Source organism: Toxotes jaculatrix, chromosome 21 (assembly GCF_017976425.1).
Source record: "Toxotes jaculatrix isolate fToxJac2 chromosome 21, fToxJac2.pri, whole genome shotgun sequence".
NCBI classification, from domain to species: Eukaryota; Metazoa; Chordata; class Actinopteri; family Toxotidae; genus Toxotes; species Toxotes jaculatrix.
Genome location: NC_054414.1, coordinates 16,006,374 through 16,034,304, shown reverse-complemented (window position 1 = coordinate 16,034,304; position 27,931 = coordinate 16,006,374). Strand labels below are relative to the sequence as shown.

Here is a 27,931-nt window from a genome sequence, read left to right as displayed (position 1 = left end):
AAGAACTACTGTCATACATATTATATAAATTACACTAGAGACATGGATTTTGGTATTATTTGTTCTAGCTGTACAAATATATTGAAACCCACTGGGCCTAGATTGTTGTCATGCAGGTGAGATGTTTTTTTTCCTGAGAGGATTTTGTCCTTAGAGCATGACCACTGTGCACAGTATGGAATACGTGCGTTACCAGGTGACCTCCCACATGAGAAGGACATACTGTGCGTACGAGCTCCATGAGGACCATATTTACTGGCAGTCCTTGCTTTTGAACTGGTCCCTCTTGGAGACCATTTAGCAGTACCACCGGTGAGTGTGTGATGATGATGAAGGAAGTGCAAATGATAATGAGCTTCGTGACTCGGAACCTGCTGAGGCGTCTCCCCACTCGGCGTAGGCTGACTGGGGTAATAGCATGTATACTGGTGGTGGGCCGCTTCTCTTAATTATGCTAGAGGGAAACATTATATTCATGCAAGGGTGTGACTAGAAGTGTTTGCTCATGCTGCTGAAGGCTTTTACTAGCGAACCCTTCTAGAAACAGATAATCCACTACGCTGGGATCTGACTTGTTTGTCCGTCTTCTGAGAACTAATTCAATTAGACCAAGTCTTAAGCACAACATCAGCACTTCTGTCTGCCATGACATCATTAAAATAGGCTTGGACTCAGGGGGATTAGACGATAGCAGCAGGTGGGCAGACATGGTGCTGACAGCACAACGCCATGCAGTCACCACAATAAGGCTGTTATTGTCTCTGTTCACCCGCGGTTTGTTGATTTTACCCATGAATATCACAGTTCAAACTGTATTATGTCCATGGAGAGAGTTAGAAATGAGGCACAGGATTAGTGGGGCTTACAACGCACACTTGTTATTCAGACAGTAGGATTGTGCGAATCTGCTGTTTACCTAGGGTTTACCTGGACTGCCCTGACATGAATGGAGGGTATGTAGTGAGGTAGGTCACAACAACACCTGGATGGGATTATAGTGCACGGGAAAGTAGAATCTCTTTACCTACAACTGTCACTCTTCCCCCCAGCCATCACACGTCACAGATATATGCACGTAAATTCATACAGATAACACCTTCAAACATTTCCAAACGTTTTCCTTTTGCAAACACGCGCAACCGTGTTCTGATTACTTTGTTTGTGAGACAGACAAGCAGGCAGGCAACGACCATATGGCCTCCAGGTAGTGCTCAGACAGATTAGCAGGGTGCTCGCTGCTCACTTGGCTGACTGGGTGGGAGTACCCAGATCTGACCGTCCTGGCAGAAAGCAGACAACTCGGAGCTGGCTAAGCCTGCGGAGATGAGCTCATTGGGTTTTAGCTCAGGTTAAGCCTTTTGCCACCTGCTCTCTTTCTCCCTCTCTTGCTCACTCCCCCCCACTGACAACCTCAGGGGATCCAGCCGCTGCCTTTCATGGACCACCTGTTGCCTGTTATGCTCAATGGGCTTTCCCTGTCCTTGAGTGAGTGGTACACAGGATAAAGGTGTACTGAGGTGGATTTATGAATGAGATATTAGATGGCTCAGGTTTAGCTGTTTTCATTCAGGTACGGTCATGTTATTCTAACTAAGTGTTACAGGCAGAGGGAGAGTTGAACAGCCATTTTGATGAGTGTCATGTAATTACACCTTTGCGTCAGCAAGAGACGAAGTGTTCTGGCCGGCCTCTTAATGACATAGGTTGGGGAAATTAAGAAACCAGCCCAACCAGTGTTGTCCGGGACACTATGAACAGTGAAATTATGTTGATCATCAACATGATCAACAAGTTGTTTTTCATATTTATATTCTCAGCTGATCACTACTGAGAATAGCCTTGGTCAGACCATATTCCACGCAGGAGTAAAAGACTGAGAGAGGTGATATCATCCCTCTTTAAGAGGCTAATGGGAAAGCTATGTTTAGTCCCCAAAGGATAAAGATGGTTGCTCAACCTCGTATCTCACGACTGATTTCACTCGACTTACAAAAGACTGTTGTGGCATTGAAAGCTAAACATACATTTACATACATAAACATAAACATACATTAGTAGGAGTTTAGAACATGCATTAGACAGGATAACTTAGTAGGTATACACTACAGAATACACTTAATGCCTAAAATCACGTTTAAGCTTTAATACATTTACACAGATCCCAGGTTCCCTGTTCCAAAACAATTTGTTGTTGACAGTGATGGTTAGGTCAGTACAGTAATCAAACAGTTTGTAAATGTATTCATACACATGTTGATGTAAATATCCTGTTTGTGGAACTGAGTGTTTACACCCTGCAGGTTGTGTCTTAGCCCTCGAACTTGTTAAGCATGTCTTCTGCAGTGCTGGCCTGTCAGCAGCAGCACAGTGGGGAATGCTTTACAGTGAGGCCTCGTCTCCATGGAGACACCTAGACAAGGTCATGGCCATTGTTTGTTTTTGTTTTGTTTTTTTTTGTTCCTCTTCCTCAGTGGCACGGGGAAGAAGGCCACAGCAACTATGGGATTTTTTGTTGTTGTTTTTCGTCTGTGCAGATGAATTGGCTGTACGAAATATATTCTTTGCTGACACATTTGCTCAGCTCAGTTGTTGGCAGACATGTCAATACAATCTGGGGTGGATTGCAAGTGCAGTAGCAATAAAAATATCGCAGTAGTGTTGATTATTTCAGAGCATATTTTGTTGTTTACAGAGTACAGGGATCTTAAAACCCTTCTTCATAACAAGAGGAGTGGAGGCTTAAAAAAAAGACTTTCTCACCATGTATTCATTCATTCTTTTCCCTGACTAAAAAGACCTTTGGAGCAGGTGGTCCATTCGGATCCCTGAGCGAGAGAATGTCGGCCAGCAGGCACATAAAAATGCACCATTTTGCCTCCCATTTCCTTTGTAAAGATCAAGTCCTTAAAAACAATGAGCAGCATTCAGCCTGTTCCAAGCACAAGTCTACTTGATTACAGTACGTCCATGAATTGGCAAATTTTCTGCCTTTGTAGTGTACAAAGCACCTCACCTCAAGTGCTCAGTGTAGAGTTTCCGCTAACCTCTACGCAAGTCTGTCAGTGAAAGGAGATTCAAATTGCCTTCACCTCAGAGGTTGCACTGTTGTTAGCCTTGTTCAGCAAAAGCAGCTCCCCCCGGAAAACAAACTACTGTGAATTAGAAAGGCAATGTACGTCAAATGACTAATCTGGGATGTTTGCACCGGTTGTCAAATACAGAATTGCAAGCAAATGTGAGTTTGTTACAGAGGAAACTCAGCGTGAATCCGTAGTAATTCCAGGTAGTTCCAGGCAGCATTATACTGGTTGCCGGTGAAAACGTGGTAAAATTGTGAAAAGTGTAGGTAGCCATCCTGAATCCTGCAGTCTGGTTTTGATGTTGATCAAAACCAAACTGGAGGATTTGTTTTAATCAAAATGCAAACTTGTGCAAACATAGCTAATTTAATTTCATTTGGAGAAAGCCTGCTGCTGGCCTGAGAGTGAAGGAGAGTGACTAACATGCATCAGAAATGCTCAAAATTTGCATAAAAATGACGCAGTTCCCTTGCTGTCTTAATATTCCCCCAACCTCTGCTGATGGAAATGTCCTCTCCAAAACAGCCAATCGCCATAATAGCCTAGTTAAAAATCTGGGGAAAATGTGAAAAAGGGCACACTTTGTCTATGCACAGTCTTTTTTTACGACAGTGTTTGAATAGCTTCATGTTTGGACAAGAGAGGGAAAGGAACTACAAATAGCCATGTCCTTTTTAGCTGCCAAGATTTAACCTCCTCACAAAGCGACAGAGCCAGGAATGAGACCTGAACCTAAAATGGCAACAGCGGCGGAGCGGAGAGGAGCAGAAGTGCAGACGAGGCACCGTAGTCCTACTTTGTTGCAAAGCTAGGTTAATATGTCAACACAGATAGACTGTCTGACCCCGGAAGGTGGATAATCTTTGCTGTCCTCATGTTTTCTTACTCCACTTCTCCTCATCTGCCTTTCGCTGACTCCCCCTATCCCTGCTGCCCCTTCCTTTAGTCTCTTTCACAACAAGGGCCATTGTGGGTAGGTCTGTGCATGTTTGTGTGTGTGCGTAGTATGTGATCCCTCTCAGTGCCCTCCCTGCTCTTCCACTCCTGATCATGATGAGAGGGCAGGGCGTGGCAGCTCACCACAAGAAGCCACTGAAGGAGACTAGATGCTGGAGTGGCCCTGTTGTTGGTTCTTCTGAATAGCTTTTAGTGCTCAAGTAAACACGCTCACCTCCCCTGACCAACTCCCTAGGAATCAAAATGTGTTCATTAGGCAGTTTGATTTTTAAAAAAGCAGTATTATGTAATCCAGTTGTTAAATAACAGAGAACATAATCTAGCCGGTGTGGTTTGCATCTTGGCGTGTCCTCAGGCCTCTTCTGAGTCATTCTTCCGTCCACAGAGGGATGATGAACAGGAAGGAGCCACCTGAAGGACTTTTACTGTAACCTCATCTAATTATGTTATAGATTACACAAACATGCAGCAAAATTGTGATAAGAGCACATCCTTTGTTGATGTGTATGTTCATGTATGTGTGCGCTCAGTTCTGTGTAACAGAATCAGGAGCACAATGTTCCCCTGCTTCCTCCGTGGGCTACCTAATACCTCTTATACAAGCAGGAAGTACAGGTCAGCCGCAGGGCCATCGATGTGCCGTCTTTATTGGGCTCCTGGCCAGAGAGAAAGGCAGGGATTGGTCCATTGTAACATATCCAATAGGGCACAAGTTGATTCTCACAACAAAGCTCACATCAATGACCAATCCTTCTCTCAAAATCTCCTGAAGACACTAACAAATTGACCTGAATGAGAATAAAAAGAAACACCAAGTAATTGAGAATTTGATATCGAAAAAAAGTTGTTGAAGGGGTCAGGGGTATGGTGTGTGGAAACAGCACCAGGTGGGCAAAAAAAGGCAGAGGGAGAAACCAGGACAGAGATAAGAGATGGAACTGGGGACAGACAGATTTGCAGATCAGTGATTGGCTGTTTACAGAGAAAACATCTCCCATATGTCTTGGGGCTAAAGCAGCTACAGGGAGTAAGTCTCTGTGGGGATTTTTCTGTGTAACACCCCAGTCATAACACCATGTTGTTTGTCTGGCGAGGCTCAGCAATGACACTGCCTTTCCAGAAAAATGGAAGCATGAGCTATAGTTGGGGACAATGGAAATATCTGCGTGTGTTACCTAAGCAGGAAGTAGTGTGACCCAACACTACCTTAACCACAAGGGTGGCAGATCAGAAAAAGCTGAGTCATTTTCGGAAGCTGAAATGAGTCATGCCTCATTTTGTTGTTTTGAGAGCTGCATCCAGAGATGTTATAAATGAAAAACAGTATCTGGTTTTAAACCAAGAAACATACTATTTCATAAAGAAAAAAAGAAATGAAGTTTAATTGCAAATGTGCTGCTAACATGCGAGTCCCTTTGGACATGTGCTGTGGAGGTTGTAAGGATTTAGGCAATGACTGTATCCAGATGTATACTATTATTACACAGTATGAATGTTTAGCAGTTACAAGAAATCAGTGCACATAACCATTTGCTACAACATGGTGCCAACAGATGCCTGTCAAACTGTGACAGCGAAGCACCACTGACAATGGAACATCACAAAGAGAAAGCAAAATACTTTTCTGATGGTTTGATAGTGTTTGTTTTGCTTTCTTTCTTTCTTTCTTTTGCTCTTCCTCTCTCACCACCTTTGATATGCGCACTGACATGTTTGAAGGATGCTTAATTTTGGCACTTTCCCATTGTGAGCACACTCAAATCCCATTTAGTTGCTCTATTTTTCATCCTTTCAACTATTTTGCTTTCTATATAATGAGCTTTACAGTCTCTTGAGACTGCTAGCACTCATTGCAATTCTTTAGTTTATTTCTCTTTACTCTAGTATGTCTAAGAGATGTCTTTCATCTTCAAAAAACAGAGAACAGTGTGTTTTCTTAAACCCTTTGGAAAGTTGATTATGTGCTATGGCTGCTGAAGACTCGAAGCTTCTTGGAAACACTAATGGCTGCTTTTGTGTTTCACACAGATGACGTCTCCCACTGTGTCATGTCTGATGGGAGCAAAATGGACTAAAATGCCTGAAAATAGCATGCTGTTGAGCACCGTTCTGCTATTACTGATGTCATTACATGTGAACATGGGTGTGAAGTTAACGTGACACTGTGATGAATGGCAGCGGCAGCACATCTTACTTCTGCCTCCTTCTGAAAAGATCCTGCATAGGGCATTACTTACCAAAGGTTCAACACATGGTTTTTCTGACTTTAATCTATGAAAACTGACAGAGGAGAGCCAAATAATAATGTTAAATCATAACAATAATATTAATTAATTATTGGTTTGGTCGATCTCTTCTCCTTCTTCTGCAAAAATGTTAATCTGATATTATACAGTGGGCAGTTTGAGGGGTATGTGGGGGGGGGGTGCCATCCACTTTATTTGCACAAAATGACCAAAATGCATCTCCCCTGTTAGCCTGACATCCTCCCTCTCCACCCCCTAGTAGGGTCCGAGGGGTTGTTTAGTTTAAAATGTTAGTCTTGTCTGCCTGACTCGTCAATCCTTTATCTGACCGAGGTTTGTGCCATTTACAATCAATGGCCCCGACCAAGCCTCTGAAAGATCAGTGGCCTAACTGTGATAAATCCATGGCGCTGTCCGTGGTGCTCAAGTAACACATGGATTTACAATTGTGCCTTTTTCTCTCAGTCCCACCCTTCTGTCAGTTTTGTCTTGGATCCATAATATTCTCTAAACTATTTACTATAAATACTCAAGTCTATTCTATATTGTAGCTTTTATGCTCTGTAGAGTAGTGTCACATTCATGATCAAAATGACAAGTAGCAATGAGCGTGTGTTGGTTGGTTGAGTGGGAGCAGAGGCGTGATCCCATTGGGCCATCGCCCCTGTACTCTTAAGTTGTTCCACTGGCTCTGAAATGGTCAGCCTGTGCCTAGATGTCGTCCCGCAAAGCCCAGAGGGCTGTAACTTGATCCTGTGTGGCGTGTGTATGTGTTCATGTCAGTGCGTTGTCATCTGGATAATTGGTGATTGTCCTAGTTTGTGTGTTATGGCCGACCTCCGGCCTCTGACCTCAAAGCTACCTCTGACCTTCAATGGCCAGCAGCCTGCGCCAGTCTCACAAAGCCACGCAGGCTTTCCTGCCAGTTGGCGGACCTTGGATGTTTGTTGTTTGGTATGGCACCAGTAGCTTTGCTGGTAAGCAGCCCAAATACCTGGCTAGGAGGTTGTGTTTTTTGTGGCGTTCTGTTTTGAGGTTTTTTTTTTGTTGTTTTTTTTTTGCACTTATTTGAAATAAGAACATCTGCCACATGGATGCTTAATATTTTTCAATATTTTATTTTGAGGGTGACCTTAGGGCACCCTGCACCCTTCCTCTGTAACACTTAATTGAGATCTGGGAGTTCAATGGATTGCTTTCACGAATGACAAATTGCTGTATTGTTCCTCGTATCCTTTGTAACCATCTGTGCCTTTGCCATCCAGTAATACATCTGTGCTACATGGCCTCAAAACAGACATGACAAGATCACTGAGCAAGGAGGAAAAAATGGACAGGTGGCAGAGAGAAAGAAAGAAAAACGATTTCTTTCATCCAATTCATGATCTTTCAAGCTGTCCTGTTGCATAAGGTGCTGGGAATCCTATTGCACAGACTTGTGTGTGTGTGTGTGTGTACAAGTGTCTGAGTCGGAATTACAGCGACCCTTGTCTGACTGTACTAATCTGACATTCGTTTGCCACAGCCAGACGTCTTATGTAACGTCAAATGAAGAGCAGACCTTGCCACCAAGCACCCTGTATCAGGTACACTGTGAGCCAACACACACCTCCGTTCATCAAGAGCCCCTGAAATGGGATATACTCTAGCATTGTTGGGGTGCAGAGAGGGCAGCTCTGAGGTTTTCTATCAGATAACCAGCTGCAATTGTGCCCGCTGGACTTTCCAAAGCTTTGGTTGCGTTCCTGAAAGAGCAGCCTGAAAGGTTGCCCCGTTAAGGTCACTGCTTAGACCTGATTGCTTTCTTTTTGTGATCTTGATCCTTTGTTCTTTGCCGTACTCTTGACGCAGCACACAGATGTCACCATTATGTCATTGTGCAGCCTAAAGATAAGGGAAGGGGATAGGGGAATGCATGCCCAGCTGTTGACACCTATTCATTAAAGGACTTTTTGACACTGTGAGACAGGGCTTTTTAAAACATGAAGCTATATGATCCCACTCGACTACTCCACAGTGACCACAGTGTTTCTTGGGAAAGAGGGTTGAAATGAGGATGTTTTCTCGGGGGGAAAAACTAGATACAGAGATGGACATACACTTCAGATATGACACACAGACAAAAGCACTTCTTTTAATCTCTCCGGTGCATACACGGTCAAACCCATCACCCTGATAAAGGTGAATGTAATCTCATGACCTTTGAAACCAGAGCAATAAAAACAGGACACAAATGTAAGCAATAAAACGTGACATGAGTGTGGACAGGTGACCTGGCGCGTTATGGCCCTATCACTCACTGATTCAGACCCCGTCTGCATGTTTTTGTTGAAAATGTCCCTCTCCATCTGTTGTCTCTGTCTCTATTCTCTCTGTTTCTCCTGCCTCCTCACTTTGGGTTTCTTTTTTTTTTTTAATCTTATCTGCCCTTATTTGTAGCTGCTGTATTTATCTGCTTGAGAGACTTGTAATCTTGTTAATTACGTTTAAAATGTTTTACAACACACAAGATTTCTTCAGTTTCTCTCCCACTGTCACCTGCTGGCAGTGAGACCAGATAGAGGCCTGTTTGTGATCACCATGGAGAATATTACACAGGAAGACATTTAATTTAGCTTCTAATCAAACTTTGTGTGTTATTACAGTATGAGTGGTGGCCAGTACACTGGAGGCCATTTATATTGTTGAGATTTCCAATTGCTCTTTTGTTGTTTTATTAGTGATCCGAGCCCTCATTTAGATGTAATGAAACCAGTGCCTATAAAAAGGTTTGATGTCTACACGACTGCTGACTTTTGTTGCCAGTCTTGGCAGCATTTGCCACTTGGCACATGATAGTGGAGCGAGTCAGGGACAACCAACCAGGCTTGTGAAACCGCACCACATCCAGGCTTTGAATTATGGATCCGCGGTGGGAGTTAGCAGTGCTATAATCAGCAAGATGGCCAACCAAGTCAACCCTGCTGCTTTAACGACCAGAACAGCAGGGCCTCTTGATTATAAAACCCATCAGCCAGGAAAGGCGCTGGGCAAGGGTGCTCCATCGCACCCCACTGCTTTTTATGGCATAGGGATAACTCCATCACGCTAATTGGTTTCATGACGCCGCATAAGCAAGCTGTTGTTTTGACTCTGGCTGATCCTTGTAAGGAAATTAATATTTTAGGAGCCTCTTTTTTTCATAGCCACAGTGTGTAAAATTCACGCTCTGGCCATTTGTTTTGTCAGCCCCCGGGGTCAAGTTAAATTGAGTCAAGCCCTGTATCCCAATGAAAAGTGGCTCTCGCATGTGATGGCCATTGTGACAGGAGACAGCATGATTAAAACTGCTAAAAATGACACCACGTTTACGGAGGCTGTCGACCAGGAAATTGCTTTCCTTTTCACTTCATGTGGTTCTTGAGTCCGTCAGGCTTCTGGCCCACTTGAGTCAAAACTGACGTCCGCTTCAGTAGTGCCCATGAATTAGTCAGAGGTCAGCAAAAAAAGGGGTGATTAGTCCCAGCAGAAAAAACAGAGCCAATTTAAACCCCGGTAGATAATCTGATCTTGAGATCACTCACCTTATTATATGTTATTGAATTGGACCATAGCTGTCTGCTAATATTCTGATCTTTCCGGATGTTTGAAAGGTCATAGCTACAAGCTCAACCAGTGAACCAGTTTCTTCTTTCCCGATAGAAGTGCAGATATAGTTTCTAAAGACAGAATTAAGCACCATGGACGTTTGGAAATCATGCAGTGGACTCTAGTTTAAACTGTCAAATGTTTACAGATCGAAATGACTGCCTGCCTTGACAGGTTTTCAACAACAGAAGGTTAGACAATTGGCAATAAGAGGTTAGAAAACAGATACACAGGCAAGTAGACAAATGGATAGCTGATAAATGTACTCCCTGTGCCTTCTCATTAGACCCACAGCCAATGTCCCAGTTATTAATTATCATTGTCATAGTTACGGCTTGTCCAGTACTTTGTTCATTAACAGTAGCACCAGAACATTTCTATTAATCTTATCAGGTTGTATGTGTTTGCTGTTTCGTGCCAATTGTGTTAGGAGAACGGTTGCCGTGCAGCTGTCCACTGACTCACAGCCCGGTTTTAAGCCTGCTGGATTCGTGATTCACATACAGCAAATACGAGGATGAATCGATGAGCTTTTCTGGGGGTGATTCTGTCTGTTCTGACTCTGCCTCATGACTAACTGTCAGTTTGATCAGCTGATCTCTGTGTGTAACAGATCCTGCTCTAATGGCTGTGTGATCTCGTTGCTCTGTCGAAAAAAATCCCCAGATTTATCCTGTAGAAATTAGTTAGTAGTGTGCAGTGAGTCACCTTTTGTTGCATGTGACGTAACACTTGTGCAATAGCACCATCTTGAACAAAATACCCAGAATGTCAGCTGCAGCTAATAGTTATTTTCATCATTAATTAATCTACTGATTATTTTTGCAATCCACTTGGTCTGTAAAATGTATATGTATGTATAAAATGTATATTTAAAAAAAAAACTGAAAATATTCACATGAGAAGCTGGAACTAGAGCATATTTGACATTTTTTGTTTGAAGAATTACTCAAATGATTAATCAGTTATCAAAACATTGAATCATTTTCTGTCAATAGTTTAATCGACTAATCATTGCAGCTCTACTGAGACCTGTTGCACACTGTGATTAAGTGATCTGTGACTACAACAAATGCCACCTCCTGTCATTTTACACACACGCACACTGCGGGGGAGCGTGCTGGCCTCCTTTCTTGTGGTCAGTCGTGCCACCTTGCTTGCACGGACTTGCTTGTTGCGGTGGACATGAACCGCTTCTGTCTTAGTTGCTATGTATGTACAAGTACATGTTTCCATGCAACTGTGTGAGAGTGAGCAAGAGAGTGAGGGAGGATATGTGGGAGATTTAATGGTATCCATGAGACTGCCATGGTTCCAAATGCTCCTTAACTTGTTCTGCACACTGGACGTCCGTGCTCAACAGCTAGGACTAACCTGTGGTTCACCCAGGAAGTACAGGTTAGGTCTTTGTTTCTCAGAAGCCTCTTAATTGAACACAGCGGACAGTCTGCTGTGAAGGTCACCTGTGTTGGCAAAGCCTAGGCTCATTATTGGCATGAAAACCTGGCAGCACATGCCCAGACATCTAGTCTTATGCTGCTGTACACGATGTACTGTCATTAGAGCCTGCGCTTTATAGTCTTATCACAAGACTTAAGAAAATTAGTGGTATAGAATCTGCCTGAGCAGCAGCTGCTGTGTGTGGACGTTTGTGGGTGGAGCTGTGGAAGTTACTGTAACCTAAGAAACACAGATGACAGATGGGACTAGAGGTGTTATCAACACCCTTGGTCCTTAATGATTTTCCCAAGTGCATGCACAGGGACAAAACTCTGCATGGATGCGCACACTATTTGATACCTGCTATACGTGCAGTTGTGTAAGAGCATTGTTGCACACTCATAAGCTTTCACAAGGAACACAGGCACACACCATGCATATAGTAACAGGTTCACACTAAGGTGGCTAAATTTGAAAAGACTCTGCTCTCCAGAGCAAATATGAGAACACCAGTGTCATGTTGTAATGTGTACAAGGACAGTGAAGGCTTTCTGGTGATGATGTATGCTGTATGGAAGTATTACTGCTGGTGTCAACCGCTCCAGTGTCTGACAACAAAAACCAGAGAAATAAGATGGGAACGACTCTGCTATATTCAAACACAACAAAAGAGAATAGATAAGACAGACTTCATATAGAGTGGGGGAAACAGTGACTGAGACTGGCTACCACTTACCAGATGATGGTTGTAATTCCCAATTTTGTGAACACCAACCAAGCTTGTATCTATATATAGTCATGTGGTCTGACAGTATAATCAGTGGAGATGTGCCCTGATCTGTAGACAACCATCTGTAGACAACCACCCAAGCCTGCCTCCAGCCCTTACTCTAATGTGGACTCATTCACAGATGGTGTGAACTCTGTCATAGTGCTACTTGTCCCACCCTACTGCACAAAAAGACTTGGAGCACTAATTCTTCTGAGTGTACTTATTGTTTCTGAAGATCCTCAGATTGGCAGAGACTAAGTGACTTAATTGCTTCTGACTTTGGATACTAAGAGAAGTACTCCCTCGTTCACAATATCTTTCCTGCGAAATGCGATCAGATCTCGTACGTCACTGCAGCTGGACGGCATGCAGAGAAAAGTTAGAGGAGAAGTAGGTAGCTAAGAGGATGAGGAAGGGGAGGAAGGATCAGAAAGAGGGTGGAATCAGCTGTTTCACATGCGACTCTGTTATCCTCACATGTTCTCCTCATCCTAATCTACTCACTGTGCATACTACAGAAAAGAAAAAAAACTCATAGAAGAGATATCTTACAATAGCTTTTATTCTCATTGAACAATGTCCAACAAAATTATAGCAGCCAGAGTATCTTGAGCCCAAAAAAGGCTTAAACTCAAAGGGCAAACAAGTAGTATTGCGTCATCTTCCCCACCTCTCCATCTTTCCTCTTTCTCCCTCTTCAGTACTTCATCCCCCTTTTTGCTGATTGCAGCCTGTGTGAGCTTGCCATGCTCCCTGCCTTCACCCGTTGTTGTCAGTTTATTAGAAGTGAAATCTCTCCTCTTGAATTTCAATTGAGAGGCTTCAAAGTGAGCGGCTCAGTGGTTGAGGTGGTCATCAAACAAGCCGGGCGCTTCAGCGTTAGAGGCCTCAGAGGACTCTCCAGGCCCACTGCTGGAAGGAGCAGATCAGCTGAAAAACCTGGCAAACTCCCAGCTGCCCCGTGGTCGTATCTGAAATTATCTCAATGTTTCTCTTTACTATCTTGTTTTCTTTATTACTGGCTTTTTTGCCTGTTACATAGCAGGAGATTCAAGACCACAACACTGCGAGGGGCATAATTTTCCTTAAGCTGTTTACAGCCTGTCAAGCCAGTTGCATCCACTCTGATTCAGGGATTTGTCAATAGTAATATAATATTTTTTCTGATGTCGCGCTGTGGCCTTTCTGTTCAGCATTTGGTCCCTGAAATGTTCTTTTGGAGAATTGTGATTTACTAATCGTAGTGGGTAAGTCTTAGGCTTTGCCAGACAGCACAATTGGAACAATGGCACATCTCAGTCTCTGTGTATTCACATAAAACGTGGTTCTGCTGCATGCACTAAAACATTATTTGAGCAAACACAACCTGCTGCCACATTCCCACTGAATTCACTTGAGCTGGTCCCTCTCTCAGATGCTATGAATGTCCTTGACATGTGGTCTGTATGTATGGCAGATGGCTTGAGTGGATTCCCATTTGCATACATGCATACATACATGCTGTAAAGTCTGTCATGCACGGGAGAAGACAGTTTCCCTTGAGATTTCCATTCTTTCTAGTGACTTTTCTTACAGTTATTGGTAGTGAGATGGTGGAAGAGGAAATGTTGACTGAAAAGCAGAGAAGCGCGTCTACGTTTGATTTTACAATTTGACTTTATTTCTCAACTTTTTAGGCCACTCTCACTGCAAGTCACTTTTTCCATGCTTCTTCCAGTCTGATCTGAACACACTAAAGTCCACTCGCACCAGGTACAATAACCTGGGGCAGTTAACGTGTTTCCTTGACACTGATTGAGAGTGTAAATACTAGTAAGCTTAAGGTAAGCTTCAAGTGGTAGTTTGAATGCAGCCTTTCAGTCTTTCAGTTGTCCATGCCTACTCATGCAGACATGCAAAGTGTCTCAACAGAAACAGACATCTGTACCCATCTGCAACAGACAGCCATCTGCATTTTATTCTTGTTAGCCCTAACAGCTGCTACATCTGTACAGTGTACCTCCGTTTATAATTCCTTTTGCAGCTATGCATTAATACACATTACAATCTAAACAAGCAGTAAATAATAACATACAATCTGGAATCTTCTAATCCGTGATCCATCCAATTACAATTTAGTTGTGACGTCCCAGCTGCCCTTTTGGTAATTTACTTTTGCCACCTTTTCAGACTGACGTCCACTGCAGAACTTCAACTCCCTGAACTGAAAGCACATTTCCTCATTAGCTCAACTTCCCAAAGTGATTGACAAGAAGGCATATCAAGTTAATGGGCAGCTCATACATCAATATGGGCTTGGAGACTAACCACCTACTCATACTGTGTTCCTCTTTTTTTTTTCTTTCATCCTCCTGTCTTTTCCCTTTCTCTACCTTCCTCTTTATCATTAGATGGTGGTTCTGATGGATCCCATGGAGGACCCAGACGACATCCTGCGTGCCAACCGCTCCAGGGAGAAGACGTACATGTTTGACGTGGCGTTCGACTACTCAGCCAGTCAGGTCAGTCGAAAGTTAAAGTAAAAAAAAATTAAAAGCTGAATGAAATTTATACAAATTTGGCATTATTTGTGTTCCTATAATAAATGTGTTCAAAATCTTTACGTTTATTTTCTTCTTCCTGTGCAGGAGGAGGTGTACAGAGCTACAACCAGAGGGCTGATTGAGGGCCTCATATCAGGCTACAATGCCACTGTGTTTGCCTACGGACCCACAGGTTTGTGGGAGTGAGTGAGTGAGTGTGTGTGTATGTGTGTTGATTACCTATGACTGTTTTTGAATAGAGGTGTATCATCCACCAATCACACGCATTACGTTTCTGGCCCGTAATCTCTGGTCAGCTCGTCAGCACACACAGGAAAAGGATGACACGTGTTATTCGTGTGTTTTGGTTTTTATTTTCAGCGCAGGTCTGATTAGAAAATGAGTCACGCTTTACCTCCCACATTTCCAGTGGGTAGGTTCTGATTGTCAAAGGATAGTTAAGCACTATTTCTCCATTTAAGTTGCCCATCTGTCCCTGACTTCTTCTTCCTTCTGTCTGTCCATCTGTCTCAGAGATTCAAAGCTCTTTGTCTGCTCCTGTGGGGAAGTAAACACAGGTTTTAATGTGTGTGTGTCTCTCTGTGTGTGGAACAGTGTGGTCAGGCCAGCCAAGGCTGACTTAAAATGGCACATCTTGAACATTTAGTCATACAGACATAGTAAACACTTAGTATTTAGCTTTCATAAGATGGTTTGATTTTGAATACAGTATTTATTTTAGGTAAGGTTAACAATTTTTAAATACTGTAACCAGGAGTAAAAGATCTTTAAAACGGTGTTGATTGATTCAAGATTGACTTGTTATAACCTATCCTTCGTTTGAAATGGTGACTCTGGCTGCCTGAAGTCTAATGTTCACTCTCTTTTAAGTCCAGTCTGGTCTCCAAAAACTCCAACTATCTGGCTCATTAGCTGCTAAATGCTCCACTGTGTTCTCCAGCTGGTTGCTGACTTTGTCTGCCTGGTTTGGTGCAAGTCAGGTAGCATGAAGTGGGTTTAATGGAACTGCTGAAAACATCTGTCTGGAAATAATGCCGATGAGAAAGAGTCAAAAACAGTAAAGTTACACGGATAAAATGTCTTTTTCTTAAATCTTCTTTTCTGGTTTCAGGTTGTGGGAAGACATACACCATGTTGGGGACAGACAAGGAGCCAGGCATCTACGTTCGGACGTTAAATGACCTGTTCCGTGCCATTGAGGAGACCAGTGACGACATGCTGTACAGCGTCTCCATGTCCTATCTGGAGGTCAGAACTTCATTTTCCAACAGCTCGTCTCCAGGCGTATATTCTCATCACAAACACACAGAATCATCTAGTTAATGCAACAGTGATGACACATCTTGTAATTAGCCTGCAGTGGGGCTCAAAATATTATAGCCATTAACGTGAATGCTCACTCAGAGTTTAGAGATTTCTCCTGATTTCTTCACGTTTGAACTGCAGATATCGGGCTCCGTTTCTGTCAAGTTCATTTAGAACTTCTTCTTTCGGCACCATCTGTTCACACTGAACATCTGTGGTTGTTAGCTTATTCCAATTGCAGGCATGTACTACTGGTGTCACTTTACTCTTCCCAGGCATTCATGTCACATCTGAAATGGGCTAAGCTGGCATCCTCATGCACAGTCCTGTAGAGGAGTCCAGACACAACTGAACAGATTTTGGAGAATACTTAAATTCCACACTGTTATATGTGTGTTTTTATTTCCCTTGTGTTTTTTTTATAACTCATCTCGATGCTGTTTTTATATCTCATGTAAAGCTCTTTGAATTGCCTTCTGAATTGTTGCTGAAAGGTGATGCACAAAGGCACTTGCCTTTCCTCCCCTTAAAAGAAATCTTTTTCATAACGGAGGTGAAATACAAAGTGATAGTCAGCCACAGTGCACCACTGGACCATTGTTGAGCATCTATAACTGGCTATTGCGTGTAGTTTTAGCGGCTTGTCTCTAACTGACCCTTGTCAGTGGCCATGTAACAGCTTTTCAGTGTTGTATTGTTTGTGGAGAGAGTTTGTGACAGAGCGATGTCTGAGAGGCTGTACATCAAAGCGAAGCAGCAATTTCTCCAGTGTAGTGTGGTTTCTCCCATTTTTCATTATAGCTTTTTCTTTTCTTTTTTCGTCCACATAGCAAAGCAAAGCCAAACTGCCAATTAAAGCTTTTATATTGGAAATTCTCTTCCAAGAAGATATAATAGCAGCCTGTTTTGTTTTGTGTGTCTCTCCGTGCAAATACAAACTACTGACTAATTCTTTTCTGTCCTGCCGACACAGAATGTACTTGAACGTTGTTGATTAGCTGGCTGTTGGCTGTAGTGTTTACACTGTGTTCAAATGCAACTTTTAACAGAAAATCTGAGGCAAAGTTAGGTGAATTGGGGTGAAATGAGGCAACGGGAGCCGATGCAAAACATTAAATCAGTCAGACTTTGTCAGTATGAGTTCATTTATGTCGGCTTAGAGTGTCAGGTCAGGATGAAGACTTACAAAAGACAACACAATGACAGTTGAAGTGATTTTACCACAGCGTCACTCAGAGTATGGCTGTAATTCTTTTGTAATGTTACCTGTTACTCCAACACCACTATAGATTGGACAAGATTTACAAACGCCACAGTAAGTAACTGATTGCGTACTGTAGGTGTAGGTGCTTCTGCATGCTGTACTGTAAACATGCTTTTGTGGCACAGAAGCCCAGAGAGCATTTAGGTGTGGAGTGATCTGTGGTCCTTCTGGCTGAGTTTTTATCTCTGCCTTTGTCAGAGGATGATGAAGCACAGATAAGACAGCAGCCTGATGATGGTGGTTTCTCTGCCTGCCTGCTGTGGTTCCACAGCTCATTATTGAGAAGCAGGTACAGCTCAGACTGTGTTTAATGACAAAGCCATTTTTAGCACTGGGTACAATGGAGTTTCATTTGACTCTGATAGTAGTAACTAAGCCTCACTTGTGTGACTTCAGTATTCCCATGTAATGAGCTGATTTGCATCTTTACTTTAATGAAACTGACACTGAAATTAGTAGAGAGGATCAGTGAGTTCACTGTGGATATGTTTTTCATCCTTCTGCATAAAATGTCTTGTCAACTTATCTATTTGCGCTTTTCGCTTTGCATGTCGCAACTTTTTAAAAGAAAAACACACAGGAAACACTGTATGACACAAACCTTGGAAATTCAGGATCTTTTTGGTGCTTTTAAGTGTCCATTATGGTTTTGCTCCCAAAATTCATTATGGAAAAGATGACAGCATGAATATAAAGAAGAAGTCACATTTATTCATAAAATGTTAAGGCTGTCACATGAAAGGAACTGAGAGAGAGAAGAGGAGAAAGAGAAATGATTATAACAATCAGAATAATTACAATAATGATTATAACCTTGTATAGACAGAGAAAAAATGAAAAGAACTTTGAACATTCAGCCTTCAACAGAAAATGAAAATGGCACAATACAAGCACTTGTTGGGTACAAATTTTGTCTGTTGGGAGGAGGGTTTGCATCAGACATAGAAATAACATTTTGTGTTTTCAGTGCCAAACACTATCATTATGTTCAGTGATTGACAATGTTATTGAAGCTTAGCTCTTTAGTAGCACTCTGGGTGGGTGGAAATGAAAATTTTCCCATTAAAATGCCAATCATGGAGTCTGGATGTTCTCTGACCTTTATTGAACTCTTCAGGATGAATCCTGACACGAGACTGTGTGTGACGTGTGTGTTTGCTGTTTCCACGGAGCAATCTGTAGCCGCTGTCACCACAAAGAGTTTAAACGCCATTTTACAGCCTGACCGAGCGATGTGCACACATCTACTCCTTTTCTTGTTCAGATCACGCTCTCTTTCACACGTGCAATCTCTAAAACACATGCACAGACTCACACACAGCAAATGCAAATAAATATACACTGTACAGCTAAAAAAAGCACCTTTGGTTTTTCTTTACCACCTGGTTGTACGCAGTGTTCCCTCCCCTTTTTCTTTTATACTTATTTTGGTTTTGTTTCCTAGCCTTTTCAGATTGAGGAAAATTAATTGGAGGAGAAACCTTTTCAGCATTTGCCATTTATGGATGTTGTTGACTTTTTCTTTTGTTCAGTGTTTTGGTTTATAACCAAATACCTGCAAAGCTTACTGTAAGTGCAGCCTCACAGAGCCGCGAGCATGGCTGTAGACTGTCGTCTCTCGTCTTGTTCAGACGCCACCAGCAATGAAATAGTACAGATAGAAAAAATAACAGAGCAAACACCCAGCTGTCAGTGTCAGTAAAAGCATCCCCCTTTTCAGAGTGTGTGGCCGGGGTCTGCTTGACAAATAAAAACTTCTCAGTGGTTTGTCATCCAGCGGTCGTTTTCCAGGATGTCACTTCCTTCACCGGGCTTTTATGTGGATAGAGGCGCTTTCGCTGCACCTTCAAGAGAGGAGAGTACTGACAGTGGCTTGATGACAGCCTGCCACCCAACAAGCTGTGGTTTCTAAATGACAAGCTGCTGAAAATATAGTCCTTGATGTTTTTGTACCTGGTTTGGGTGTGTGTGGGAGGCCTGAAAGCCTGAATGGAGCCTTTTCTTTGGATATAAACGTCTTTCCAGTTTATTCATGTCTATAACTTAAGGAACATAGCTTAAGGAGGTCAAGAAAATAAACTTTTAGGCTTTATTTTCTAGTCTTTATTGCAGGTGCATTCAGCTGATGATTTTATATTTCTGTCTGTGTCTTTTTAGATCTACAATGAGATGATCCGTGACTTGCTGAACCCATCATCGGGCTTCTTAGACTTGAGAGAAGACTCAAAGGGAGTGATTCAGGTTGCCGGCATCACTGAGGTGTCTACCATCAACGCTCAGGAGGTGAGACAAGCTACATAACCCTGCACTACTTGACTCATTTGTTTTAATCAAAACATTCAGATTTCATCCATGGTAACTGCAGGCGGCACAAAGAACTCTGCATGTGTTTTGTCAGATCATGGAATTGCTGATGAAGGGGAACAAACAGCGCACCCAGGAGCCCACAGCCGCCAATCAGACGTCGTCTCGCTCCCACGCTGTGCTGCAGGTGGCCGTCAAGCAGCAGAGCCGTTGTCGAGACGTCCTGCAGGAGGTCCGCTTTGCACGCCTCTTCATGATTGACCTTGCCGGCTCTGAACGAGCAGCACAGGTGTGTATATACATACTCAGTCAGGAGGTGTCTAAATGGCTGAAATTGTTTTTAATTGGTAGTTGTACAGGTGGAGAGTTTTATGGTTTATGTGAGTACCTGCCCGTGTGACTGCATTTTTTTTTTTGTCAACGACCTTTCTGCCAAATTCAAGTTCAGAGACTTTGCTAAGGTGTCCATTAAGAACACTGCTCCTTTTAAGCCTGTATGGATACATTACACATGTATGGCCTCAAAACTACAAGGGTCTGCTTTGTGAGTGTGTCTGCACTCATGTAGCCTCTAACTGTAGTCTGCTCACTGGGGATGCTTGGCAGCGAGCCTTTACAGCAGTCAGAGGATTGAGGTTCCCATAAATCTCAGGAGACTTTAATAAAAGCCTCTTTATATCTGCCATCATGGTCCAGTGTGCTGTTTATTGAAGTAATACTAACCTTTTGGCAAATGGGATCATGTTATAGTGCAACATGACACTTTGCACATTTAGAAAAGTAAAGTTAAAGTTGTCATTGGCAGTGGGAAAAGTACTTTTTCTTTACTTGAGTATTTCCATTTTATGCCACTTAATATTTCTACTCATCTACATGTGTTTGAGAGCTGTAATTACTGGTCTCGTTCTCACAGAAAGATTTTAGCATGTAAAGCATGATGCATTGTCATAGATGTAACTACGCAGCAGTCTATAAAATAGAAATTAACTCAGACACCCCATGAACATAATCTAATTTGAATCATTTAATTGTTGTGATCAGTATTTTGTTGATTTTACCTTTTACAAGAGACAGCCACACTGAAGGAACAATATTAAAATAAAAAAGAAATAAACACACCTGCAGGGTAAAATGATAAAACACAAAGTAAAAAGTAGAAAAATGGAATATTGAAGATGAGGAGCAGTTTCATGATTGGCAGATAAATAATTTTCCAGCACCGCCAGGCGCATGCTGCTTAGCTGCTCTGTTGGAGATACTGCCTCTGGTTTAGCACAAGTACAGTCGATACCTCGTGCGGAGAAGAGCAGGGCTGTATTGTCAGACAGAAGGAGCCGTATCTGCGAGCCAATTCATGCTCTGGGTTTTATTATTGCTTTGACCTCTTTTTAAGTAGTGAAGTGAGTACACTGAAAAGCATTTGTTCAGTTCGTTGTTCACAGTTTTTCAAGTTGAGCCTGCTTTTGTCGGTCAGATGAATAGATTGTCATTGTTGGTCGCCCATGTTAACAATGCCACATCTTTGCACACCACTAAAATAACGTGCAAACAGTCAGCGGGTGAGGACACTTATTTACCATGGAGACTATTGATGAATAGCACATATGGCCTCCATTAGGAGCTGGGCAGAACAGAGAGCTGTTTGTCACTTGAGGACATGGGGAACATTTTCTCTGCCTCTACAGAAGAGGAGTTTGCGTGGTCAGTAAAAGGTGCAGTTGATTTAGTTCAGGCAAGTATTGATGGAAAAAAAGGTGGGAGGTAATGCCATCTCCTGGGCAAGAGCGGAAGCAGCTACTCTGAAAGAAACAGCCAAGATCCTGCATGTTCTGAGGTGTGGGTGCTCTGGTGGCCAAAGTGCTTAAAGCCCCTGAAAATTTCTCTGTAACATAAAATATTCATGACTAAATAAGCAGCAGTCAAAGTTTAGAAAAAGCTTCCTTGGATATGACCTCTTCTTAAGAGAGCTTACTGCACTAACAGTAAGCTTTGCGGGTAACTCAGAAAGTAGATTGAGAAATTAAGTTTTCTGGGTCTTAAAGGCGTCACACACATAATCTGAATGTCCCCGGTTTCTCTCTCTCGTCTTATTTCCTGTCTACTCTTTAACAGAGGCATAAAATGTCCACAAAATACTTTAAAAAGCTCAGTCTTTCTCGCTCACGTCTATCTGTCTGTCTGTCCGTTAGACTCAGAACAGGGGTCAGCGGTTGAAAGAGGGAGCCCACATCAACCGATCCCTCCTGGCTTTGGGCAACTGCATCAATGCCCTGAGTGACAAAAATGGTAACAAGTATGTCAACTATCGAGACAGCAAGTTGACTCGCCTACTAAAGGTATGACAATTTAAAAATGAACAAGGGACCAAATCCAGACTGTCATACCTGTGTTTTATGATTCAGATTTCACTTTTTATCTCTTGTATTCATGTCCCTCTGACATCTTTGATTGACAGGACTCTTTGGGCGGGAACAGCCGAACTGTGATGATAGCCCATATTAGCCCCGCCTCTGTGGCTTTTGAGGAGTCTCGCAACACGTTGACATATGCTGACCGTGCCAAAAGTATTCGAACACGGGTGAGCTCAGAACACGTTAATTATTAAACAGAGATCAATAGAATTAATACCACAATAAAATATCTCATTGTATTTATTGAAAATATGCTTCACCTTAGAATATGTTGACTTGGCATACATGGCTTTGTAAAGAGTTAAGAGCAGATATACAGATATACCACGCAGATATCTAAGTAGTCTTTGTCCTTATCATCACTGTGTGCTTCAGGTAAAGAAGAACCTGATAAATGTGTCATACCACATTGCTCAGTACACCAACATCATCTCAGACCTGCGCTGCGAGATCCAGCGGCTCAAGAAGAAGATTGCAGATCAGGCGAGCCGGCAGGTCAACTCAGACCGGGCCGACATCCGCAATGTCCAGGGTAAAGAAGAATATTTGCCAGATGAAGTTGTTTCCTACTATATGTATTACACAGCGCCTGTTTTTGACTGCCCTCCTCTTTTCTGCTCTCTTCATCTTTCCCCACTCGCAGCTGAAGTCCAGGCCCACTCCAGCCAGCAAAGTCGGGCAGAGATGGACCAGCTGAGAGAGCAGCTCCTGGATGCCTTCCGCCAACAGATGGAGATCAGGAAGACCCTGATGGAGCTGGAAAACAGCAACATGGAGATCCAGATTGACACGTCCAAACACCTGCTTACCATCGCAGAGTCAGTGTTTAGCATTTATGTCCTATCTCTCCCATCTAATGGTCCAAAGAAGTTAACTGACAAACTTAAGTTACAGCACAGTAAGGGCGACTCATCCTCAAAGTTTCAGTGAGAGTATTAATTCTCTGAGTTTTGTATGAATCTTTATTCCAGCTCTGGTCCATAGTTTAACCACTGATCAAATGTAAAATACTGTGGACGGTGTATTAAACACCAGGTAACTATAGCAACCATAATTCTGCCTCTTGTTGCAATCAATGAACTCTACATAATGAGACAGACCTAACCGTGGGTTTGACTAACTATAGACCATCTTTAAAAACAGATAATGATCGTGTAGCTGCAGGAAACTGATCATTATGGCATAGCTGTAAATTAGAAACCTAGATAAATAACTCTAAAAATGGGGATTTGTTTTTTACTCTTAGCTGGGAGCAGGAGCGGAGCAGGCGCAGGAGGAAGTGGCGTGCAGAGAGGAGAAAGGAAAGTGTGAATAAGGATGAAAGCGAGAAGGACTCTGATTCCCCAGAGTCTCCCCCTGACAGCACTGAGACCCAGGAGGTGGCAATAGCCAGAGAAAATCTGGTCACTCTCATGGCTGAACAGAAAAGGATTCACAAACAGAAGGTAGAATCGTCAGTCTACTTGAAAAATAAGAGAAAATTGTAGTGTGTTTGTATAATTTTAGACCTTATGAGACAAAATCCAAGTACAGAAATCTGATTAGCCCCTGTTGTTTCTCCCCTAAGACGCTGCTTGAGCGCAGGTTTCTGGAGCTTCGAGATCGCGCCCGTCGCTTGGAGGAGCTGCTGCCTCGGCGGGTGAGCTCAGAGGAGCAGCGCGAGGTCCTCGGCCTCCTCTGCAAGGTCCACGAGCTGGAGATCGAGAATGCAGAGATGCAGTCCCACGCACTGCTCAAGGACAACGTCATCCGACAGAAGAACTTTGTGGTTCAGCGCTTTGAGCAGCACAGACACCTGTGTGATGAGATAATTCAGCAGCAGAGACAGTTTATTGATGGTGAGTATATCAGCACTCAAACACTCAAATTAATTGATAATGAAAATAATTGTTAAATTACAGCCCTAGCCTAGTTTTTGAGCACAATAAATTTGTGGTTCATTGAATTATACGTGTGCGTGCGTGTTCCAGACCACAGTCTGCTAGTGCCCCCCCACCTCCAGGAGCTGTATGATATTTACATGAGGGAACTGGATGAGAGGAAGCTGGACAGAGCCATGGCCCTGGATAAAGTGACCACCAGACACACCATCAAGGTAACCCCAGTATAAAGAAACAGCTATAGTACAATATTAATGAGGTGACCGTGTCTGATAAATGCCCTGCTCTCATTTCCAGGAGGGCTCTCTACCCAAGATCACTCTGCCCGGTCAGGGTCGCGACAACATGCAGGACGTAGACTCAGACCAGGAGAGCGTACGCAACATGTGCCCTGATAACAGACGAGGCCAAGCCAAGATTCGTAGACACACCTTGCCGCCCATTCTGCCTGAGCCTGAGCTGTAAGAGGACATCCAGTTCATATGTTTCCCATTTAGAATGTATACAACAGCTGTATTTATTATCTATTATTCATAGAATTAAAGTATTCAAGTTTTATTAAAGCAAGCATTGCTATATGCCCACGTATTCAAATGAACAAGTTCATTTAAGGCTTTCCATTGTGTTCTCTTTTTTCCTGCGCCAGGGACAATAACAGAGTTTTTAAGAGCAGCCCTCATGCCAGGCAGATGAAAAACTCAGCTGTAATGACGCCACCCCCCATCCACATTAACGGGAAGGGCAACAGAGAGGTGAGGACAATTCTAATAGGCAGTATTTGTCTTTCTCCATTCCAGTTCAGTAACTACCCCTGGAGATGTTTCATGCTGTGAATTAATACAGTCTAGTCAGGAGTTGCTTTTCACTACAAGCAATATGAGTTCCTCTAAACTCACACAGATATTTCACTCTGGCAGAGACTTTTTATTTTCAACCCACACATCTCCATAAAAGAACCTCCAATATGAGCTGCCATAAGTATTTACTCTCAGCTCCTACATTCAGCTTTCCATGTCTATCAGTGTCTAATCATAATGTGGCACTCTGCATCTCATGTCTGCAGCTGCAGCCATTGGCTCCTGAGAGCTGTCTGAGCTACAGCCATCTCAGCCACAGTGTCAGCAGCCACCTGGACTCATCGCCCGAGAGCAGCGAGGCCGGGGCTGATATCCCCCTTTCACGAAATGGTATGATGTTCAAACTAGCGTTTTAGTGAGTGAAGGGTCATTTGATGAAGCACATTAAACATTTGGTTATTTATGGTCAGCAGTGCCCAGAAAAACACAAGTGGACTGTAAACCTGGATTTCCATCTCTCTACCTAGATCCACGTCCCCTCACTGAGAAGGTAGAAGTAAGAAAAAGTGGTAAATGAAATAAAATAAAATAACAAACCTCTCCTCGTCTCCACACAGAGCGGCAGCAGATCCTAAAGGGGGTCCAGAACATTGCAGTAAAAGCAGCCCGTCGACGCTCCAAAGCCCTGGAGGTGGATGCCTTGCGGTTACCCCCTCCCCCCTCTCCCCTGGACCCCAAGAAGCAGAAAAGCAGCCTTTCTTTGAGCGAGGCGCCCTCCAGAGGTTTGCCAGTGCGGCGCGGCAGACAGCCAAGCCCTGAGCTCAGACACGCCACCTCGGACGATAACCTGTCCAGCAGCACTGGGGAGGGACCCGGCCTGCATGTGACCTGGACGCGCCCACGTAACCGTCAGGTCACCACCAAGAACCAAACGCCCAGAGAAGTGGACTTTGAGGCTCGTCGCAAGAAGAGACGCTCACGCTCCTTTGAGGTCACTGGTCAAGCAGTGAGTATATTCAGTTTGATGTTGTAGATGTCACATAATGTCTTGTGCCTGTTTGATATGACACTGGCATCGAGTGTCCTGTGCCCTGTGGACAATCAGTCAAGTGATTTTGTTTTTCCTTCTCACTTGCAGGTCCCTCAAACCAAGACAGCCACCGCTCAGAGGTTCCGCCCACTGGACAGCACTTCAGACCCCCATCTCCACATTAACGGTCAGCCCCAGGCCCCCGCGCTGCGTCCCCAGTACAGAGGGATCCCTCCACTCGCCAAAGTCAGGGCACCCCACAACAGCCAGCAAACGGGTAAAGCGCTGTCTCTGTTGGTGGAGAGGTAGTGACATTCCTTTTTAACGATCTTTTTTATTGATCTTTATCTTTGTTGTTTCCTGTCTCTCCACAGGCTCAAATGCAGAGTCCTCTGCGGCCCACATAAATAACCTGAAGCGAGGGCCCCAGCTGCGGCAGCCCCAGCCCCTCCTCTACATCACCACCACGGGCACCGGGGGCCAGCGCACACGCAGACACTAAGCCATCACCGGCATTCAGCCTCAACACCAGCACTAACACCCAAACCAGCTGAGCCTGAAGGGGAACCCTCTAATAACTGGAGAGCACCCACGCTCACCTCCCAGCTCAGTTAAAATGAACACTTAACCCCTCAGTGACTGACATTAGGCAGGATTGTGAGGCAGTATGATGGAGACAATCCTGACAGTGGCTGGACACCTCCATGCAGGTCTCCTCTGTGCTTTATTGTGGACACTGAGCGATGGCGCTGACAGGCTGTGAAACCTACAGGCCTACAGATGCCAAAGATTTCTAGACGTACAGTGCATGTCCTGTTCTGTAAAGTGTTTCCACTTTGGCTTGCTGTCGTGCTGAAATACACGTGTGATCGTCAAGTCAGGATGATGTCAAGCTCATTATGAATTCAACACTGTACTAATGTTTGTGCATTATGAGTACATAGAGTTTGGTAACGTTCAGTGCTTGTTATGAAAGTCAGAGACGGAACAGTCAAGCTAATGTGGGATGTTTATGGGGCTAAACCTCACAGCAGTGATGTAAATGAGTATTGAGGGAAAACACTGGCTTTACAAGACAAAGGGAAAAAAAACAGTTTAATGTGTTTAATGAGCAAAGGCCTACTGTCAACATGTTTCAGTATCAATGTTTCTTGTAGTGAGGTTGTTTCAGTTTAATGACACACTGACATTTGAGTAAAAAAAAAAAACTTGATCATCTTGATTGTTGTGCACTTCTGGATTTAAACTCAACCTTGTATTCTTACACGCCCCAGGTCTATGCCTTTTCTGACCCAAACGTGACTGTTAAATGTCATGCTTGTTTGTGTAGATATACAGCAAAGTACTACAAGATGCTTTTGCAGATTAGTTGACTGTATTTTTAATGAATTATTTAACTGTTGCCTTTTCTTTTACGTTGTTGTCATTGACATTGTTTTCATATTTACTACTTTCTATGCTTTGTTTTGTACATTTTTTTTAATTTGTACCCAAATAAATTCAAATGAAATATGTCTACTGCTGCTTATTTTCCTGTATGTAAATTGTGTTAGAGTGTGTCACATTGCTTTTAGAAGTTATGAACTCATTTTTAAGACAAAAATATTCTATAATATAGTGGAAACGAGAATTTAGAGTGAACTGATGTGTAATATTCTGAAATGTCCACTAGATGTTGCACCGTGGCCACAGTTGGGAGATTTCAGGCTACAGTTCGCCAGCTGATGGGCCACATCTCTACTGACAACAATTTTCTCCAACTACTTGTAGTTCTCTTTATTTAGTGTTTATACTTCAGTTTTGAGATCTCACTGATTTTGTAAGGACTTGGGTGATCATTTAGATTAGTATTTATTATTTTACATATTAAATTATAAGCAGCCATTTTTTCAGTGAGTTTTCATTTCCAATAATTTAGCTATGGATGGAGTAAAGTTTGGGAAGGATTATTATTCAGTCTCCTGAGTCTGGGCTCATGTGCTGTGTGATTGACCTGTCTATACAGTGGTTGAAAGGTAAAGGTTAACTACACAATATCTGCAAAACCATTTCAGTGATATAAGGGATTTATTGTGCTCAAAAAGATCTGCACACCTTTCTCTAACACACACTGAAAGCTTCAATGCATTACTAATTTGGTATTATAACAGTACATTTATAATGATTGTTTTAATTCCTTGGCATCAAGCCCTGTCCAAGAAATAATTACCACAGATGCATGTGTGAATTGTTCTTGCAGACCACCTTGTTAAAGCGAGCATGAAAAAGTACAAGA

The 27,931-nt window shown here is 43.0% G+C and overlaps 1 protein-coding gene across 1 annotated transcript in view; it reads left to right on the top strand.

Annotated features, from left to right (window-relative positions):
- Positions 1-27,170, top strand: part of kif19 (kinesin family member 19) — a 30,675-nt gene extending 3,505 nt beyond the window's left edge. Inside the window, exons 3-20 of the mRNA XM_041067423.1 lie at positions 14,513-14,623; positions 14,750-14,837; positions 15,777-15,913; positions 19,392-19,517; positions 19,633-19,827; positions 21,728-21,874; positions 21,994-22,116; positions 22,325-22,481; positions 22,593-22,767; positions 23,196-23,394; positions 23,517-23,787; positions 23,920-24,044; positions 24,127-24,290; positions 24,476-24,581; positions 24,893-25,016; positions 25,244-25,632; positions 25,765-25,933; positions 26,031-27,170. Coding sequence (XP_040923357.1) covers positions 14,513-14,623; positions 14,750-14,837; positions 15,777-15,913; positions 19,392-19,517; positions 19,633-19,827; positions 21,728-21,874; positions 21,994-22,116; positions 22,325-22,481; positions 22,593-22,767; positions 23,196-23,394; positions 23,517-23,787; positions 23,920-24,044; positions 24,127-24,290; positions 24,476-24,581; positions 24,893-25,016; positions 25,244-25,632; positions 25,765-25,933; positions 26,031-26,158 — 2,934 coding nt within the window. The 3' untranslated portion in view covers positions 26,159-27,170. The remainder of the gene's footprint in view (positions 1-14,512; positions 14,624-14,749; positions 14,838-15,776; positions 15,914-19,391; positions 19,518-19,632; positions 19,828-21,727; positions 21,875-21,993; positions 22,117-22,324; positions 22,482-22,592; positions 22,768-23,195; positions 23,395-23,516; positions 23,788-23,919; positions 24,045-24,126; positions 24,291-24,475; positions 24,582-24,892; positions 25,017-25,243; positions 25,633-25,764; positions 25,934-26,030) is intronic.
- Positions 27,171-27,931: the final 761 nt, after the last annotated feature.